Genomic DNA, 20,400 nt, shown 5'->3' on the forward strand with positions numbered 1-20,400 from the left:
TATATATTTCTCTTTTACCATTGTGCTACAGTACAATTCTAAGTTTAGAATTGTACTGTAGCACTATTGCAAAAAATTTTGCAATAGTGTGGTTTAGCATTTTTTGATGCAAGTACTTTTATCCTCAAAAATGTTAAAAATGCCTTAAATATGACTTTAGCATTTTTCAATGCTAGTGCTCTCAGTAAACCAAAGTGGCACTGTAGAGGCATTGACACTTTTTATATAGTTAATAGATTAGAATAAGTCCAAAAACTTGACTAAATCAAAACACTATTCATAAGTTTATGGGCTCTTTTTATATAGTTAATAGAATTAAAAGATAGAAGTAGATATATGATTCCCAACTTTCCTATTATTTTAAAGATGCCAATTCTGATGACTTGTGTAAGATTACTATTATTATTTAATTTTGTTTGATGTATAAAAATATAGTTACTGTGTGTTAAATCACCTAAGGACATTTCCTCGTATTGTGATCCTGTATCGATAATTCATGACAAGATTGGAGAATCAAATTATGTTAGGATTCTGTTCACATTTGTGGATTTTGTGGTGCTCAACGAAACGGGACATCTATTATTGGACCTTTTTCAATTCTGCCGTCTAGACACACATAAAATGTCACATTTTGTGAGAAACGGGACATCCATTATTGGACCTTTTTCAATTCTGCCATCTAGACACACATAAAATGTCACATTTTGTAACATTTTATGTTGTCTTATCATTTTTGTTATGTCAAGATTAATATTTTTTTCCCCCATTTTTGGTTCTCAGAATCTCAGCCAACCAGTCCAACAGAAGTTAGTTGGATGACAGGTGCTCAGAGAAAATTTCCAAAAGTTGAAGTGAATAAGTTAGAAGTGAGGATTGTTTGGTATTTGAACTGAAAAAATTTACTTGAAATCGAACAACAGGCCATGCCTCGAGCACAGGAAAAAGCAAATTAAGAAGCAATTTAAAAATGAGTTCCACTCAAAACCAGGGAACACCCTCGTCTATTAATGAAGAAGATGACGATGCATGTCTCTATGCAAAGCTACTGTCAAGCTCTCACGCATTTCCCATGGTACTACACGTTGCCATTGAGCTCAACCTGTTTGAGATCATTGCTAAGGCAAGCCCCGATGCTTACATGTCGCCCTCTGAGATTGCTTCTCAGCTTCCCACACAGAGCCCTGATGCTCCTTATATGCTAGATCGCATTCTGCGTTTACTTGCTAGCTACTCACTTCTTACTTGCTCTATGCGAACCTGCGAAGATGGAAGTGTTGAGAGACTTTATCGAGTCTCAACAGCTGGCAAGTTCTATGTTCAGGATGAAGATGGAGGATCTGCAGGTTCAATCTCATTGTTTGCTTTACATAGAGCCGCAGTAGAGGTTTGGTACGTATCTATATACAGGGCGGCCCAAGGCACAGGCAAGTTAAGCCTAGGCCTAAGGCCCACCAAAAAAAAAAAAAAAAATTCCCTTAGGATAAAAGTCCCCACTTCTCATAGTTAAATGTTCAAATTTTTATAAAATTATATATATATATGTGGGGCCCGAAATCTGAAGTCCCAGCCCATTTTATATTAAAAGCCCAAGCCCAGACCGAGGAGCCCTACTGCTGAGAACGCGCAATGAAAGCTTCTTGAAGGTCCAAGGATGTGGCCGAGGATGACTTTACGCCCAACATCTCGCAAAAAGGCCTGAAGAAAAGGACTAATTCAGTACAAGAGCAGCACAAGGGAGAAGGCTGCCAACGCCTTAATGTGGAGCCCATCGCCTGACAAACCCATACTCATACCATGCTGTCCAGCTCTTCCCAACCACTCTGACGTAAGAATTGATAAGACAAGTAACCACTTTGAACAAGGAGAAACGGACACATAGATGAAGGATGGGAAGGAAATACTAGTATAAAAGGGAGAAAGAGCTGAGAAAAAGGGGGAGGTCTACCCAGGAACCAGAGAAAAGGGGGAGAACGAACTCATAAGAAAGGAGGACGGCGAGGACAAGACGCTCCTCGGACTAATTCCGAGGAGAAAGATCTTATCACCACATCCGTGCAAGGCTTAGCCATACAGGCCAAACCCACCTTCGCAAGGGCTTCCATGAAAATCCCGACTAAACCGTTGCTCAACGACCAAGGTCAAGCTTTTCCAAGCCCACTCTCTACAAATCGTATTGTTCGGGCCCCTTTACATACGAGCCCACCCTTGGGTCGTTAAAAATCGTGTCCTTACAATTGGCGCCGTCTGTGGGGAGCTTGCGCGTCGGCGCAGGTGGCGGTGAAGTCAACTCTCTAGCAAGCAGAGATTCGCGGGGTTTTCTCCATCTCTGGTGAACATGCAGCAGTTGCTCCGACATAAACTTCTGCTAGGGGCTACGCCTTGCAGTGCCAATGGCGCGGGCAACTCTAGGGGCTTTTGGCCTCAAGCCAACTCTCCCCGCCCTGGTCTAGGGGCTTACATTTGAAATATAAATAAACAAAAAAGAAATCTCACAAGTTTTGGACAGAACCAAGGCCTTGCATGGTCCTCGGACTCAAGCCTATGGGGAAACCAAGTACAAAAAAGAAATCTCACAAGTTTTGGATAGAACCAAGGCCTTGCATGGTCCTCGGACTCAAGCCTATGGGGAAACCAAGTACAAAAAAGAAATCTCACAAGTTTTTTGGTCCTCGGACTCAAGCCTATGGGGAAACCAAGTACAAAAAAAGTTTTGGACATGGGTCCTCGGACTCAAGCCTATGGGGAAACCAAGTACAAAAAAAAATCTCACAAGTTTTGGACAGAACCAAGGCCTTGCATGGTCCTCGGACTCAAGCCTATGGGGAAACCAAGTAAAAAAAAAAAAAAAATTACAAGTTTTGGACAAAACCAAGGCCTTGTATGGTCCTTGGACTCAAGCCTATGGGGAAACCAAGTAAAAAATAAAAAAAATAAAAAAATAAAAAATTACAAGTTTTAGACAGAACCAAGGCCTTGCATAGTCCTCGGACTCAAGCCTATGGGGAAACCAAGTACAAAAAAGAAATCTCACAAGTTTTGGACAGAACCAAGGCCTTGCATGGTCCTCGGACTCAAGCCCATGGGGAAACCAATTACTTAAAAGCAAAATCACGTTACATGAACCTTAGAATTTATCCGAGAACTACCCATTAACAGTTGGGTTAATCCCCATACTGAATGGATTCCCTAGTCTACCCTCGGATCCTCAATACCAAAGGGATTGATGCAACATAGAGCAATATGCTACCAAAAACACGATTGAGGTCCCTCACTGCTCGGCTACACTCTCGGATGAATTATTTAGAAGTTTATCGTTTTCGGACATCTGTCTAGCATGCATCGCACAGCGCTCGGCCATTATCTCGGTTAGTTCCAAGAGTTTAATTTATTGAGAATTACCATTGTTATGCTTGATAATGTCAGTAAGTTTAAACTAGTAGGAATTTGTTTTAAGGCATTTTTCTGCTCCAAGTATCATTAAAGGCAAACGTATATTCAACATTCATTCACAAAGTTATTGCTGCCAAAAGGAAAAATATTTAGAAAGAAATAAACTCATTTTTTATTAAGACAAATAAATAGTACATGGTACAATGAAAAGCTAGAATAAGCTTATACTAAAGCTAATTACATAAGTGAAAAGAAAAGATACAAGAAAATGAAGATAAAGCCGAAGAAGAAGTGCAGAGGAGAGATTGGCTGCTGTTCCGAGGAGTTGTGTAAGAAAACCATTCCTTAATACTTTTACATGCCCATAACTCAGGCAGCTAAAGAACCCAACGTGGGGCCTGCACCGTTGAAGAAAAGATGCAGAGAGCACCTGGCTTCGGGCTAGCGTCGCTGAAGAAAAGGTGCAGGGAACCCAACTTGAGGCCTGCACCGTTGAAGAAAAAGTGCAGGGAGCCGGAAGTTGAGGAGCCCCCGCGAAAATTTGCCTGCGACAAGGCAGACGGCGCTGATGGCGGAAATTCCTTCTTCTGACATACCAAAAATTTGGCATGACCAGAACCTACTTCGGATTTTGACTAAAAGAGAGAGGAATACCATCTTCCTCTTGTCAAAGCGGGGGACTGGCCTGAATCTGTGCCATCCTTGTCCGTACCATATCACCTTGAGGATTCGGTGCCTCTGAAGCGTGCGGAGACCTTTCATCCCCATCCACACCTCAAACATCTTGCTTTGAGGCAGAGTGGCACTAGAAATGGAGATCGTGAATATGAAAGAAGAAGTATGATTCTGAAGGGAACAGGAGAGTTCATGTACAGGTGGAGTGACCCCCTACCCTATTTATACACAGAAGTAAACCGGTGGCATTTAATTCATGCAAATTTCCAAGGAATGCTACAGACAAAGCAGACTCGGCTCAATTTCCAACCTCATCCTCAGCCGTAGGATCTGAAGATCCTCGTGAAGGCACGCCTCGAGTACTAAAATGTCAGAGGACCCCGCGTGAGCGAAAAATAAAGGAGTGGCCCTTATCTTGACACGCCTCCCATGTAAATGAAAAAAAAAAACACAAATAATAGTGGAGTACTAGATTTGAGCGAGCCATAATATGGGCCTAACGTCACCAAAACCCTCCTCCCCAACTAAAAATTCGGGCAGCAGGATTTTGAGGGGCTATTGTGGGGCCCGAAATCTGAAGTCCCAGCCCATTTTATATTGAAAGCTCAAGCCCAGACCGAGGAGCCCTACTGCTGAGAACGCGCAATGAAAGCTTCTTGAAGGTCCAAGGATGTGGCCGAGGACGACTTTACGCCCAACATCTCGCAAAAAGGCCTGAAGAAAAGGACAAATTCAGTACAAGAGCAGCACAAGGGAGAAGGCTGCCAACGCCTTAATGTGGAGCCCATCGCCTGACAAACCCATACTCATACCATGCTGTCCAGCTCTTCCCAACCACTCCGACGTAAGAATTGATAAGACAAGTAACCACCCTGAACAAGGAGAAACGGACACGTAGATGAAGAATGAGAAGGAAATACTAGTATAAAAGGGAGAAAGAGCTGAGAAAAAGGGGGAGGTCTGCCCAAGAACCAGAGAAAATGGGGAGAACGAACTCATAAGAAAGGAGGACGGCGAGGACAAGACGCTCCTCGGACTAATTCCGAGGAGAAAGATATTTTCACCACATCCATGCAAGGCTTAGCCATATAGGCCAAACCCACCTTCGCAGGGGCTTCCATGAAAATCCCGACTAAACCGTTGCCCAACGACCAAGGTCAAGCTTTTCCAAGCCTACTCTCTACAAATCATATTGTTCGGGCCCCTTTACATACGAGCCCACCCTTGGGTCGTTAAAAATCATGTCCTTACAATATATATATATATATATATTAAAGGTTGTTCTTTCTTTTTTATTAATGATGTTAAGGATACTATAATTTTACTATTGACTTACAAATTGTCATGTTATTAATTACAAAAAAAATGATTTAAACATTAATTAGTTAAATTGATGAAGTTTATCAATAAGAGTCAATGTTACATTATATTTTGAACATTTTATAATGGTTTTAATGCATTTTTCCTTTTCATTTCTATTAAGACTCTCAAAGTACAAGATCAATAAAACTCTAACCCAATTAAAACCCTAAAATGTTTTTTTTTTTTTTAAAGATTGCAAATGTGTTAAATTAATAGTTTAAGACTTTAATTTTTGTAAACTGATATCTTACAAAGCCACACACTAAATAATATATATATATATATATATATATATATCTCTCTCTTAAAGATGAGATATAAAATTAAAAATTAGATTATAACTTTACTTAAGTATGCATCGTTATATATCCAAAATAAAGTATCTTTTTTAATCGTAATATATTTCTATTTTTTATATTAATATTTATGGTTCAACTATGATATTCAATTCTCTATATGAAATTAACATTAGTTTAGTTGTGGGTTCTAGTTAGCTTAACTGGTAAACTCTCTGATGGTTGTATAAGAGATCTTGAGTTCAATCTCTACCTACACCAAAAATTGATTAGTGTCTTGGTTTGATGATAAAGAGCTATCATCAAAAGCGGACGCCATAAGTTGAAACTCTCTCTCAAAAAAAAAAAAAACATTAGTTTAGTTGGTATTATTTATCAAATTATGTATTTAATGGTATCAAATTAACCATGATTTGATTAATATTAAATAATTTTGTTTAATTAATATTTACATATTAAAGAACCCGCATAAATTTTTCACCTTATGCCTTAAATTATGTTGGGCCGCCCTTGTCTATATATAATGATCTAATTAAAAATGCTAAGCATAATCAACTTACAATTTAGAATCCTTGTAGAGTTTAGTTACAACCCAATATATATTTCCAATGTGAGACTCGGTATATATCCACATAACATTTAGTCAATATCCAATCAATCTGATATATCACAATTAACTTATTCCTTTACCATGTAGGGTGAGTTTTACATCAGGTTTTAGTATTAGTTTTTAGTTTTTAGTTTTTAACTTTTATATATGGCTTTTTAAATCTCACTTTTTTCTCACTTTTTTAAGGCACAAACGGACACATAGTATTCGTTTGGGAATAGTTTATTTAGCTGAAACCAAAAAGTACAATGAGACTAATGAATAGTAACAAAAACAAGCTGAATAGTAGAAAAATAAGCTAAATAATAATAAAAACTGCATTTTTTTTTTAGCCGATGCCAAACACAACCATAGTGTGTTTGGGATTAGTTTATAAACTAGCTTTTTGCTTTTTTTTTTTTTTTAACTTTTATGTACAACTTTTTGCTTTTTATTTTTATTTTTTATGTACAGTTTTTTAAAACCTCATTTAAAAAAAAAAAAAAAAATCTCACTTTTTCAAGTATGATTATATTTTAGCATACTTTAAGTAAAAAGCTAAATAATTTGTTCTCAAATGGACACATAGTAAAACCATGACTAATTTTTTTTTTCTCATTTTACAAATTTATGAATTTTTTGTACAAGTGTACTTTTTATATTATCAATAAACTAAAAATAATTATTTGACATCATATGAAATATATTTACAAATTTATACTCTCTAAAAGTCTATAAAGCAATATTTGTACAAGTATACAGGTAAAAATATAATATTTTATATTTTTAAATAGAGCCACATGTTCATGAGTTTGTTTACAAACATATTATAATAGTAAAGCCTAGCTAAATGGAGAATTTAGCTTGTTTTAATTACTAAACTTCATTATTTATTTATTTTTTATTTTTTATTTTTTGGAATTCATTGTGTTATAGGCTACATTTTAAGGATGCTATTCTTGGAGGAGGTAATCTTTTTCAGAAAGTCCATGGAATGTCCATCTTCCAATACATGAAAGCTGATCCAACATTGAATAATTTTTTTAACAAGGCAATGGCTGATCTCTCGGGAATACATATGAAAAAAATTCTTGAGAAATACGAAGGATTTGAGGGGATATCATTGTTAGTTGATGTTGGTGGTGGCACTGGAGCAAGCCTCAACATGATCATTTCCAAGTACCCTTCCATTAAAGGCATCAACTTTGATTTGCCTCAGGTGATACAACGCGCACCATCTTATGCAGGTACTAACATATCTTAATAATCGATAAGTGTACTAGAGTGCAACCAAGATGATAAATGACACGTTCATGCAACTATCTACTTTTAAAAAATACCCAAATTAAAATTATTACAAGTAACCATATTAAAGAAAGAAAAGTTGTGCTTGTATTATAATGCTACACTTTCTCAAGCTAATAGCGATGTATTTGCACAGGTTGTAAAAAGGAAAATTGAAATATCTGGACTATAAAATTGGAATGGAGGAAAATAGGTCTTAGATTGAATTTAACTATACACACACACACACACACATATATATATATATGGAGATGATAAAATGGTCTGATGGGCCGACCTTAATGGGCCGGACGGATTGAAACTGTTGGGCCTGTATAAAGATGGTCCCACGCGCCTCGAAGGCCCATCGCTCACAGGTGCAGTAAGGGCCCATGATCCGAAATCTCTATTGCCTAGAAAAAGCCCTAAGATCCAATAAGGGAAATTGTATCAGAGTCCCACATTGGAAAGATCTGGAGGTCAAGAAGAAAAGCCAACTCTCTATTACTATAAAAGGAGTAACATTCACGCAAATCAAGGTAGGAAAAATTGACCCTCTTTAACGCTCTAGAGGAAAAAGGACAAATTCTGACTTGACCTTCGGAGAGTGTTTGGCCGGCACCACACCGGTGCTCTCTAAAGGTCTTCTTCCGTTCGTTTTTGGTGTGCAGGTTCGCTTTGAGTCGCGAGTACGGTGTGACTCATTGGTGACAATTTTCGACGTCATCAGTTGGCGCCGTCTGTGGGAACGTGTAGCGCTTAATCGCTTCCTAGACAAAAGAGTTACATGGTACTCACTCGCTCAATGGCAACCACGAATGACGTTCAAGAAGAAGCCCCCACGACTGCCCTTGAAAAACAGGTCAAGACGCTCGCCACAGCCGTGGAGCGCCTAACCAAACAAAACCACGACCTAGAAGAGCAGCTGAACCAAAAGAATGCGGCGGTCAATAACCAAGGAGCGGATCAAGAAGGGACCAGCGCTGAAAGGAGAGATCAGGACGGACAGCAGGAGAGCAACGCCCCGAGCAGACTAGCGCGACGGGACGTTAACATCCCTTCCCCGACGGATACAGCTCCACAATCCATCATAGTGGAGATGCAGGCGATTAAGGAACAGATGGATGTAATGATGAATGCTCTCAAGGGTCGAGTGTCAAGTGATCTTGACGACCTTGTCAACCGGACTGACTCGCCCTTCACGACAACCGTCAACTCCTTCCCCCTGCCGAATAAGTTCCGCATGCCGAATATGGATAGTTATGACGGAGTCAAGGACCCTCTAGATCACCTAGAGACCTTCAAGACCCTGATGCATCTTCAGGGAGTGGCAGACGCGATTATGTGCAGGGCCTTTCCTACTACCCTAAAGGGCACAGCAAGGATTTGGTTCAGCCAACTAGCACCCAACTCCATCAGCACCTTCAAGGAACTAAGTGCTCAATTTACCACGCACTTCATCGGAGGACATCGGTATAGAAAATCCACGGCTTGTTTAATGAACATCAAGCAGCGAGAGGAGGAGACGCTGCGGGCCTACATATCACGCTTCAATAAGGAAGCGCTCTCGATCGACGAAGTCGACGACAAGATATTGGTAGCAGCATTCACGAATGGGCTGAAGGGGGGTAAGTTTTTGTTCTCCCTATACAAAAACGACCCCAAGACCATGTCGGAGGTGCTTTACAGGGCCACCAAATATATGAACGCTGAGGATGCACTATTATCGCGAGAAGATAGACCCAAGAAAAGAGACTGAGAGGAGGATTCCCGACAGGACCAGGGGCGGAAGAAAGGAAGGATGGGAGACCGAAGGGAGGACAGACGACCAAAACCCATGGGCGGAAGGTTCGCAAGTTTCACCCGCTAAACGCGCCGATTGACCAAGTCCTAATGCAGATTAAGGACGAAGGGTCCCTGACGTTCCCAGGAAAGCTGAAGAGTGACCCCAGCAAAAGGTCCAGAGACAAATATTGCCGCTTTCATCGTGACCACGGCCACGACACGGCCGATTGCTACGACTTGAAGCAGCAAATCGAAGCCCTTATCCGATAAGGGAAGCTGCAGAAGTTCGTCAACAAGGGGAGAACGGATCAACCCCCGCAGGAACAACAACTCCGCCGAGAAAACGAGCGACCAAGACCCCCAATAGGAGACATAAGAATGATAATCGGAGGAACTACTGCGACCGGATCGTCAAAGAAGGCTCGCAAAACATACCTTCGGATGGTACAGAATGTCCAGTCGACGGGCAGAGTGCCAAGGATAGCAGACAGAGAAGTCCCTATTGTTGGGTTCACGGAAGAGGATGCACGGCGCCTACACCATCCACACGACGATGCCCTCGTCGTCAGCATGCGGACAGGAGACTACAACGTGCACCGAGTGTTGATCGACAACGGCAGCTCGGCCGACATCTTGTACTATCCAGCATTCCAGCAAATGAGGATTGACAGGGAGCTGCTAATACCGACAGACGCCCCGCTCGTTGGTTTCGGAGGGAGTAGGGTATTCCCTTTGGGCTCGGTAACATTACCGGTGACGGTAGGAGATTACCCCCAACAGATAACCAGGAACGTGACATTCTTGGTGGTCGATTGCTCGTCCGCTTACAATGCTATTCTTGGACGGCCTACGCTCAACTCGTGGAAGGCGGCAACGTCAACTTACCACCTAATGATCAGGTTCCCAACGGAGTATGGGGTAGGAGAGCTACGCGGAAGTCAAGTTGCCGCACGAGAATGCTACGTAGCTATGATGGAGATGCAAGACCAAATCCAGGCTTTGAACATAGAAGAGCACCGAACGGTGGCGGAACCCACAGAGAAGCTGGAGGAGATAACTCTCGACAGTTCCAATCCGGACAGAACAACCAAGATCGGAACGCTTGCCAAACCCGCAATCCGTCAAGAACTCGTAGCTTTCTTGAGGAGCAATAAGGATGTGTTCGCCTGGAGCCATGACGATATGCCGGGAATCGATCCCTCGGTCATGGTACACAAATTGAATGTATTGCCCTCATTTCCACCCGTCCGACAAAAGAAGAGAGTGTTCGCACCGGAACGAGACCAAGCAATAGCGGAAGAGGTCCGCAAACTCCAAGAGGCAAGCTTCATCAGGGAAGTCTACTATCCCGATTGGCTGGCGAATGTGGTAATGGTGAAGAAAGCGAGCGGCAAGTGGCGGATGTGCGTGGATTTCACCGATCTTAACAAAGCGTGCCCTAAAGATAGCTATCCCCTTCCAAGAGTCGACGTCCTAGTAGACTCGACGGCTCAACACCAATTATTAAGCTTCATGGACGCTTTCTCGGGTTATAACCAGATCCGCATGCACGAGGCCGATCAGGAAAAGACTTCGTTCGTAACCAGCCAAGGACTATTCTGTTACAAAGTAATGTCATTCGGCCTGAAGAATGCAGGGGCAACATACCAAAGGCTAATGAACAAGATGTTCGCGCAGCAAATCGGGAGGAATGTTCAAGTCTATGTCGACGACATGCTGGTGAAGAGCCGGAAGGAGGAAGACCACCTGGAAGATCTTAAGGAAACGTTCGGTACGCTTCGATCCTACAACATGAAACTCAATCCGGGAAAGTGCGCATTCGGCGTAACGGCAGGCAAGTTCCTAGGGTTCATGGTATCCCAGAGGGGGATTGAGGCTAACCCGGACAAAATCCGAGCCATAGTAGAGATGGCCCCCCCGCGAAATGTGAAGGAGATACAAAGCCTTAACGGCAAGATAGCGGCATTAAATAGATTCGTGTCGAGAGCCACGGACAAGTGCTTGCCATTCTTTCGCACATTAAAGAAATCCTTCGAGTGGACGGACGAGTGTCAGCGAGCGTTCGAGGAATTAAAGGCATACCTATCTTCACCACCACTATTGAGTCCCTCGCAGCCCGGTGATGAACTTTTCCTCTACTTGGCTGTCTCCTCTGTCGCCGTCAGCGCGGCCTTAATTAGAGAAGAGGATAATGCACAGAAGCCTGTATACTACGCCAGCCGGGCGCTCCGCGGTGCCGAAGAAAGATACCAACCTATGGAGAAACTGGCTTTCGCATTGGTCACGGCGGCTCGCAAGCTCAAACCCTACTTCCAAGCCCATACCGTGAACGTAATGACCGACAAGCCCTTGCGAAGGGCACTGAGTAATCCTGAAGCCGCAGGTCGACTGACGCTGTGGGCAATAGAATTGAGTGAGTTTGATATCAAGTACCGTCCGCGTGTGGCCATTAAAGGACAAGCTGTAGCCGACTTCATAACAGAGTTTACGCGTGACGAGGACAAGGGGGCAGAGGAACCCCCCAAGTGGAGCATCTACACCGACGGGTCATCCAATCGGCGAATTGGAGGGGCCGGCATAGTGTTGCTGTCACCCGAAGGAGACAAGATCGAATGTATGGTCCGTCTCGACTTCCCCATTACCAACAATGAAGCAGAATACGAAGCGGTGGCGGCAGGACTAGACCTAGCCAAAGCCGCCGGAGCTGAAAGTGTGGCCGTCCATTGCGACTCTCAGGTCGTGACCAATCAAGTAAACGGAGACTATGAATGCAAGGGGGAAAGGTTGAAGAGATATCTTGATCAAGTGAGGGCAAGAGTTAACGGGCTAAAAGCGACGGTCGTCCAAATCCCAAGGGGAGAAAATGAGCTCGCCGATCGGCTAGCCAAAGCCGCCTCAGCAGAACATGTGACGACACCGGGTAATGTACTTTCCTTTGTTCAACTCTTTCCACTAATAGACCCCGACAATATGCAGGAGATACGCTCTGAAAGAAACTGGACCACCCAGATAACTTCATACTTGAAGGACGGGTTACTGCCACAAGAGAAGGAGGCAGCAAGGAAGCTGAAAGTCCAAGCGGCAAGATTCGTCCTGATAAAAGACATTCTTTACAAGAGAGGTTTCTCCCGCCCTTACCTAAGATGCCTCGGAGTAGAGGAGGCAGACTACGTAATGAGGGAAGTACACGAAGGAATATGCGGGAACCACTCTGGATCGCGGTTGTTGGTGCACAAACTGGTACGGGCTGGCTATTACTGGCCAACCATGCAGAAGGATGCCGAGTCTTACATTAAAAGCTGCGACAAATGCCAGAGGTTCAGCAATTTTATCGGACAGCCAGCTGAGGAGCTGACCCCTATGACGGCTCCATGGCCGTTCGCTCAGTGGGGACTGGATATCATGGGACCTTTCCCAACGGCGGTAAGGCAGCTAAAGTTCTTGGTAGTGGGTATTGACTACTTCACAAAATGGGTAGAAGCGGAACCCTTGGCCACCATTACAGAAAAGAATATTAGAAGTTTTGTTTGGCGGTGCATCGTATGCAGGTTTGGTATTCCTAGAGTCCTTGTCTCGGATAACGGGAGGCAGTTCGACAACGGCCACTTCCGGGATTTCTACACACAGCTAGGAATAAAAAACCACTACTCATCACCCGCCCATCCTCAGGCCAATGGCCAGGTTGAAGTCATGAACCGATCCCTGCTAAAGATTATCAAGACTCGGCTCGAGGGGGCAAAGGGAATATGGCCCGAAGAATTACCGAGCATACTATGGGCATACAGGACAACGACGAGGACTCCGACAGGAGAGACGCCATTCCGACTGACATACGGGAGTGAGGCGGTCATCCCCACAGAAGTTGGCCTCACAAGTCACAGGGTTCACAACCATGACGAAGGCAGGAACGACGAATCTTTGAGGCTACAGCTGGACCTGATAGATGAGGTAAGGTCGGCGGTGGAGCAAAGGATCGCAAGATACCAGGATCGCATGGCCAGACATTACAACTCCCGGGTCCGACACAGAGACTTCCGAGTAGGAGACCTGGTACTCAGGAGGGTCATGGGTGCAGCTAGAGACCCTACACAGGGAAAACTCGGCCCCAACTGGGAAGGACCTTACAGAGTCACGGCATGGAAAAGGAAAGGAACATACCACCTGGAGACTACAGAGGGGGAGAAGCTACCGCATCCATGGAATGCTGAACATTTGAGGAAATACTACCAGTGATACTAACACGGCGAACGGCAACCAATTTTCCATTTGGCTTTTATTAACTATTTATAAGTTTTTTCTTTAAACTGTGTTTCTCTTGCTACAATCTTGTCGTGCCTTTTTTAAGCCCAAGGGGGCAGGCACTTTTCCTTTACGCATCTCTATAATTAGATACAATTATGATCTTCTTCTACTTGGATGTCATTACAATTGTCCTCAAAGTTAACGAATGCTAGTTAAAAGTCCACAAGATGGACGGACACGAAATAAAGTCCACAAGATGGACGGACCATCTTACACGGGTGCCACCATCCTACACAGATGATTACTTGAAATCTACAAGATGAACGTCCGACGGATCACCAAAACGGTAAGAATTATACAAGTCCATAAATTGGACGGTATAGCCTCCACAAAGTGGACGGATCACCCAAAACGGTGAGAATTATACAAGTCCATAAATTGGACGGTATAGCCTCCACAAAGTGGATGGATCACCAAAACGGTGAGCAATTCTACAAGTCCATAAAGTGGACAGTACAGCCGTCACAAAGTGGACGGATCACCCAAAACGGTGAGTAATTTAATAAGTTCATTAATTGGACGGTATAGCCTCCACAAAGTGGACGGATCACCAAAACGGTGAGAGTTATACAAGTCCATAAATTGGACGGTATAGCCTCCACAAAGTGGACGGATCACCAAAACGGTGAGTAATTCTACAAGTCCATAAAGTGGACGGTACAGCCGCCACAAAGGGGACGGATCGCCCAAAACGTTGTATTAATTATATACGTACATAAAGCGGACGGTGTAGCCGCCACAAAGTGGACGGATCACCCAAAACGGTGAGTAATTTAATAAGTTCGTTAATTGGACAGTATAACCACCACAAGGTGAACGGACCATCGACTTGATAAAAAACTGCCCATAAAAGTGGACGGATAGTATATCGTATACGTCATAGACGGGTCCGATTAAAGGTGAGGAAAACTTTTTAAGTGGACGGATAAACAGAACAGTTTGTCCAAATTAACACCTAATATACAAGAAGACGGAAAGAAAATCCTTAAACGGTTACAATTAATGAAGAAGCATATTATGAAAGAAAAACATTGTTCAGTACAAAAGCAAACTTAAAACAAACCGTTTACAAAGTACTAAAAATATATAAAAAGGGGACGGATCCTCCTCAACAATTACATGGGGTTAATCAGCTTTCTTGGCGTCGGCAATAGGAACCTCATTCGGCATAGCGGACTCTCCGTCACCTTGAGCTGCTTCGTCTCCAAAGAGGTCCTCCATATTTTCTGAGGCGACGGGCAGAGCAGACATCTGATCTTGATCAGTGAGTGTTATCATGGACACGTCCAGATCTGGGTAGGCCTTTTTTACCTGACGGAGTGCATCGTCAAAACCTTGAAGGAACGATCCCCCAAGCTCTTTCAGCAAAGCCTCAGAGTCGCGATACTCTTTGACGGCGTCCTCCTTGGCCTGACGGAGCTTCTTCTTCAAATCCTTCACTTCATCATCCTTACCCTTCAAGGCCTTCCCAGCTTCTTCCGTCCTCTGTTCAAGCTCTTTTCTGGTCTTCTCAGACAGTTCGAATTTCTGCTCCATTGTGGACTTCCACTTGTGCAGTTGGCTAAGCTCCTCCTCCGTCTGCCCAGCTTTTGACCGAACACGTTCCAGAGCCGCTTCACGGTTGAGGCAACGGTCCATCAAGCCCTTCATCATAACCAAGGACTGAAATAAACAAAATTAAGAGGGGTTAAATTTAAAACTAAGAGTGGACGGACAAACACTGACAGATAAAAAGGTTACCTGTCCAACAGCGAATAAACCCGTCTCCCCCATTGCCTCCGTCGAATGATTCCCCAGGTCCTCGTAGTCTTCTGCGGAAATTATCGACGAAAGCTTCTCCAAAGCAAACTTCGAGTCGTCACGGAGAAGGGGAGGGGGTTTCTCCTCGCTGACGGGTGGGGCTTGCATGAAGCGCTTACCAGATCCGTGTTTGGCTGGGGTGACGGCTTTAGAACCCTCAGCCATCAGGCCCACAACGGGTTCCAATGAAACCTTCGGCTGCTTGAATAGACGGTCGGACTTCGGCGGTTGCTTCCTCTTGGCCGACGACCCCGGCGCCTTGGGAACTACAACCTCACCCGTCTTCTTTTGCTCGACGGCCAGCGTTTTTATCATTGCCCTTCTCTTCGCGTCGTCCATTTCTGCAATACAGGACGGATGAGTATGTTCTCAAAATTAAAGGCTATTTTCAAGGGTAAAAGCTGACGGACTTACGTCTGTGTATTCTTTCGTCGTATGCAATGGCCTCGCGTGTAGGTTCTGGACCGTCACAATACCAGTGTATTGTTTTCGGATTCACTAACTTGGCTCAGGTCCTCTCTTTCGGCTTACTTTTTCTGCAAATCTTTTCAAGGAAGCTGAATTCTTCAAGGCTAACTTGCGGGCGCCGTCTACCTGCAGAGAGAGAGACGACTAAGACATACAAAAAAATGGACGGATATGAAAAGCATTGCAAAATTAAGACGGGTGCATACACGATTGATTTATCACTGCCCAGGTTGTGTCAACGGGCAGATACTCCGTCTCCCCTGGACGGTTCATCCATCTGTCACCCTCAAGGAAGAAGTAACGACTCTTCCAGTCTCTGTTTGAGTCTGGGGTCTCAAAGATCACCTTCAACAAGGGGCTTCGACTAGCAAAACTATACATTCCCCTTGATCCAGAAATCTCGTCTGGACGGTAACAGTGAAGAAATTCACGGACCGTCAGTCTCCTTTCTCCATTCGACATGGCACCATACAGAATCTCCATGGCTATGAAGACCCTCCAGGCGTTAGGGGATATCTGTGTGACGGACAACCCCAGATAGTGCAAGAGTTCTCTATGAAGTGTTGAGAGCAGGAACCGAAGTCCTGCCTTCAACGCCTGTTCGTATACTCCGACACCTTCAACCCCTTCATAGTAACACTTCTCCGACACATAGGGTAGACGGATGGAAACATAGTCTGGTATTTGAAAGTTGGTTCTGAAAGTACTGAAATGTCTCTCCCTGATGACGGATGTGAACCTATGCACTGTCCACTCTGGCAGCATGATGAACTGCCTTAGTCCATCAGCACCTACAACGGACTCCGGTTTCTGATTCCCGTCGTCATCAGAACCCTCTATTTCGACTATCTCCACATCCTCATTTGTTGAGGACGAAGAGGAGGCAGACGGACTCCTATCTTCGCCGGGGCTCTCTTGGTCTTTATGACCGGACGGGTATACATCTTTGTATTCCGCCCCGTCACGAACCACCGACTGGTTACTTAACGCACTAGACATTTCCTACAATTGACGATGAAACCTAAGACTGACGGGTTTGAAAACATTGACGGGTATAGAAATCCTAACAACAATGCTTGGACGGAAATGTAACTTGATTATTGTATGAAAGTAAGTACTTACCTCCCTTGGCGGAGGATGGGTGCCGGTTGTTGTAATCGGGGGATGCTCGTCCTCGACGGGGTGCTCTGACAAAGTTGACGGTTTCGCTCTGACAGACGATTTCTGGTTGAAAATTGTGTAAATGGGATTGAGGCGCCTTATATATATATATAGAAGATGCACGGAAGACGAAGCGACGCTTCGATCCCATACAACGGCCAATCAGAGATTGACACGTGGCATGCTCAATAAATGCTGACAACTTGTCAGTATGCATCGACGGATTGTACCCTTCATGTAACCGTCAACTTGATGAATCTCCTTCTGACGGATTTATCTATCTGCAACCGTCATTACATCTTGCATGAATCCGTCGACCAGTTTAAACATTGACGTATCACGGAGTGCATTCCGTCATAAAAGGACCCGTCATATACCACGTTGGGATCGTCACCCCATTGATCCTTAGCCTAAAGCGGACGGATCATTGGAGTGAAGGGGGCAACTGGAGATGATAAAATGGTTTGATGGGCCGACCTTAATGGGCCGGACGGATTGAAACTGTTGGGCCTGTATAAAGATGGTCTCACGCGCCTCGAAGGCCCATCGCTCACAGGTGCAGTAAGGGCCCATGATCCGAAATCTCTATTGCCTAGAAAAAGCCCTAAGATCCAATAAGGGAAATTGTATCAGAGTCCTACATTGGAAAGATCTGGAGGTCAAGAAGAAAAGCCAACTCTCTATTACTATAAAAGGAGTAACATTCACGCAAATCAAGGTAGGAAAAATTGACCCTCTTTAACGCTCTAGAGGAAAAAGGACAAATTCTGACTTGACCTTCGGAGAGTGTTTGGCCGGCACCACACCGGTGCTCTCTAAAGGTCTTCTTCCGTTCGTTCTTGGTGTGCAGCTTCGCTTTGAGTCGCGAGTACGGTGTGACTCATTGGTGACAATTTTCGACGTCATCAATATATATTTACGAGAGGTTAACATTTTGAAAATCCAGTCGATCAATGTATCCAATAATTTTTTACACCCTTGATAGCATTCTGCATCATGCTAGCGTTAGAACTGTCCTTTTGCTATATATTCTTATTAGGATGGATTTTTTAAAGAGCAAAGTGAAATTCTATGTAGGTATTGAGCATGTTGGAGGGGATATGTATGTAAGTGTTCCAAAAGGCGACGCCATTATGATAAAGGTCAGTTAATTAACTAATTATTTGACACTTAAAAGCAGATGGGCATGGCATAAAAAAAACACACACACACACACAAAAGAAAAGACAAATTAAAGGAAAAAATATGATAGTTTGCATTTTCAATTTTTTCATGTTCAAAACTGCAGGGTACATGTCATAACTGGAACGATGAACAGTGCATAAAACTTTTGAAGAACTGCAATAATGCACTGCCAGAGATTGGAAAGGTGATTATCATGGACTTAATAATGCCAGAGGCACCAGAAGCGAGTAATGCTGCTAAGTATGTTTCTATGCTTGATAATGCCATGTTTATTCAACCTGGAGGGAAGGAAAGAACTGAGACAGAGTTTGAGGCCTTGAGCAAGGCTTCTGGATTTTCAGGTTTTAAGGTTATTTGTCGTGCCTTTACTGTCTTGGGAGTCATGGAACTTTACAAATAAGTCTTCAACTATCTGCTTTGAACTCTTGTTTTTCTAGTTTCATTGCTAATAAGTCGTGGAACTTTATGTTCAGGCTGTGAGGCCTTGTGCAAGGCTTCTGGATTTTCAGGTTTTAAGGTTATTTGTCGTGCCTTTACTGTGTTGGGAGTCGTGGAACTTTACAAATAAGTCTTCAACTATCTGCTTTGAACTCTTGTTTTTCTAGTTTCATTGCTAATAAGTCGTGGAACTTTATGCTCAGGCTGTGAGGCCTTGTGCAAGGCTTCTGGATTTTCAGGTTTTAAGGTTATTTGTCGTGCCTTTACTGTGTTGGGAGTCATGGAACTCTACAAATAAGTCTTCAACTATCTGCTTTGAATTCTTGTTTCATTGCTAATAAGTCATGGAACTTTGAGTGTATGCATGCGTTTGAGTTTCAATAAATTTTGTATTTCAAATACAGTAAAAATTTCAAGTTCACTGAGAATTTGTTTGGATGGAGAGAGAGGAGAAGATAGTAAAGGGGAATAAAGAGAAGGGGTGGTGTAATGAACCTTGTGTGAATGTTTTACAAAGAAGCTAAGGGAAGGGATTCAAGAGATTTGGAGGGTATCTATCATTCCAATTAAATCCCTCATTTTTAATTCCTCGAAATTACGAGAATTTAGAGGGGAAGAGGAGATGGAGTTTTCTTTTTATATATATATAATAAAAAGTGATTGTCAATGTTTTCTTTGTGATGCCAATTTATATCATTTTCTTTTCAAATTAGCAAATGAAGGGGTTAAAGTGATGGCTTAGAGATAATGACATATTTTGTGGATTAATCCCCATCTGCCCTTCCCCTTCAACTCGCTCACTACTATCTTTAAAAAAATAAAAGATGCAAATGAGGGTTATAATTGTCAATTTACATAATAATTCCCTAGCCTTCTATTCCCCTTACCTAATTTTTAAAACATCTAACTAATTAAAGAGGAAAGAAATCCATTCCATTCCCCTTAATTAATTTTTAAAACATTGAAATAAGGGGAATGGGTAATCATTTCTCTCTACTCTCTTCCTTTGTCATCTTTTTCCCCCTTTACCCTCTACTCTCATCTCCCTCAAAACACAATTAAATGATTTGGAGTCAAAGACTAGATTCGGGGCTAAGTTACTATGTGGGAATATGTTCGGCATCTGCCCCAATCAACCTATAAGTTGGTCTTACAGGACACAATGGCAAATAAAATAGATATCCTATCCTATAATACAATCATATGTTAAAATAAATAAATAAATAACTGAAAATAACTCCATATATGCACATAAAGATCACGTAGTAAAAACAATTTTCTTCTAAAAAAAACGTAGTAAAAATAATTAACTAACCCAAACACAAGCGGGTTAGTAACTAATTAAACACGTGACAACATGATAAAGGGAAAATAATCAAAAGACACAAACTGACAAAAAGTGCATGCTGTAGATAAAGTGCATGTTGTAGATGTCGTTTGACTTGTTTCTACATTCATGTATAGATATATTTTAAATGTAATTATAAAAGATCAAATTACATATCAAATAATGTTGTAACCTATTCTCTTTATATATTTTATGGTATATCTATCTTAAATGACATGTGGATGATATTAAAAAAAATAAAAATCAGAATTTTATCATTTTGTCTTTTTATAATTTTATAATTTTTTATGATGCAAACATAAAAGATACATGCTCTT

The 20,400-nt window shown here is 42.7% G+C and overlaps 1 protein-coding gene across 1 annotated transcript; it reads left to right on the top strand.

Moving 5' to 3' along the window:
• Window positions 1-900: 900 nt before the first annotated feature.
• LOC115965516 (caffeic acid 3-O-methyltransferase-like) lies at window positions 901-19,213 on the top strand. The gene is made up of 4 exons (XM_031084762.1): window positions 901-1,389; window positions 7,249-7,559; window positions 18,190-18,254; window positions 18,401-19,213. Exons 1-4 carry the CDS (start codon window positions 968-970, stop codon window positions 18,695-18,697), a joined length of 1,095 nt encoding a protein of 364 aa, XP_030940622.1. The 5' UTR covers window positions 901-967; the 3' UTR covers window positions 18,698-19,213.
• Window positions 19,214-20,400: the final 1,187 nt, after the last annotated feature.

This window comes from Quercus lobata, chromosome 10 (assembly GCF_001633185.2).
Source record: "Quercus lobata isolate SW786 chromosome 10, ValleyOak3.0 Primary Assembly, whole genome shotgun sequence".
NCBI classification, from domain to species: Eukaryota; Viridiplantae; Streptophyta; class Magnoliopsida; order Fagales; family Fagaceae; genus Quercus; species Quercus lobata.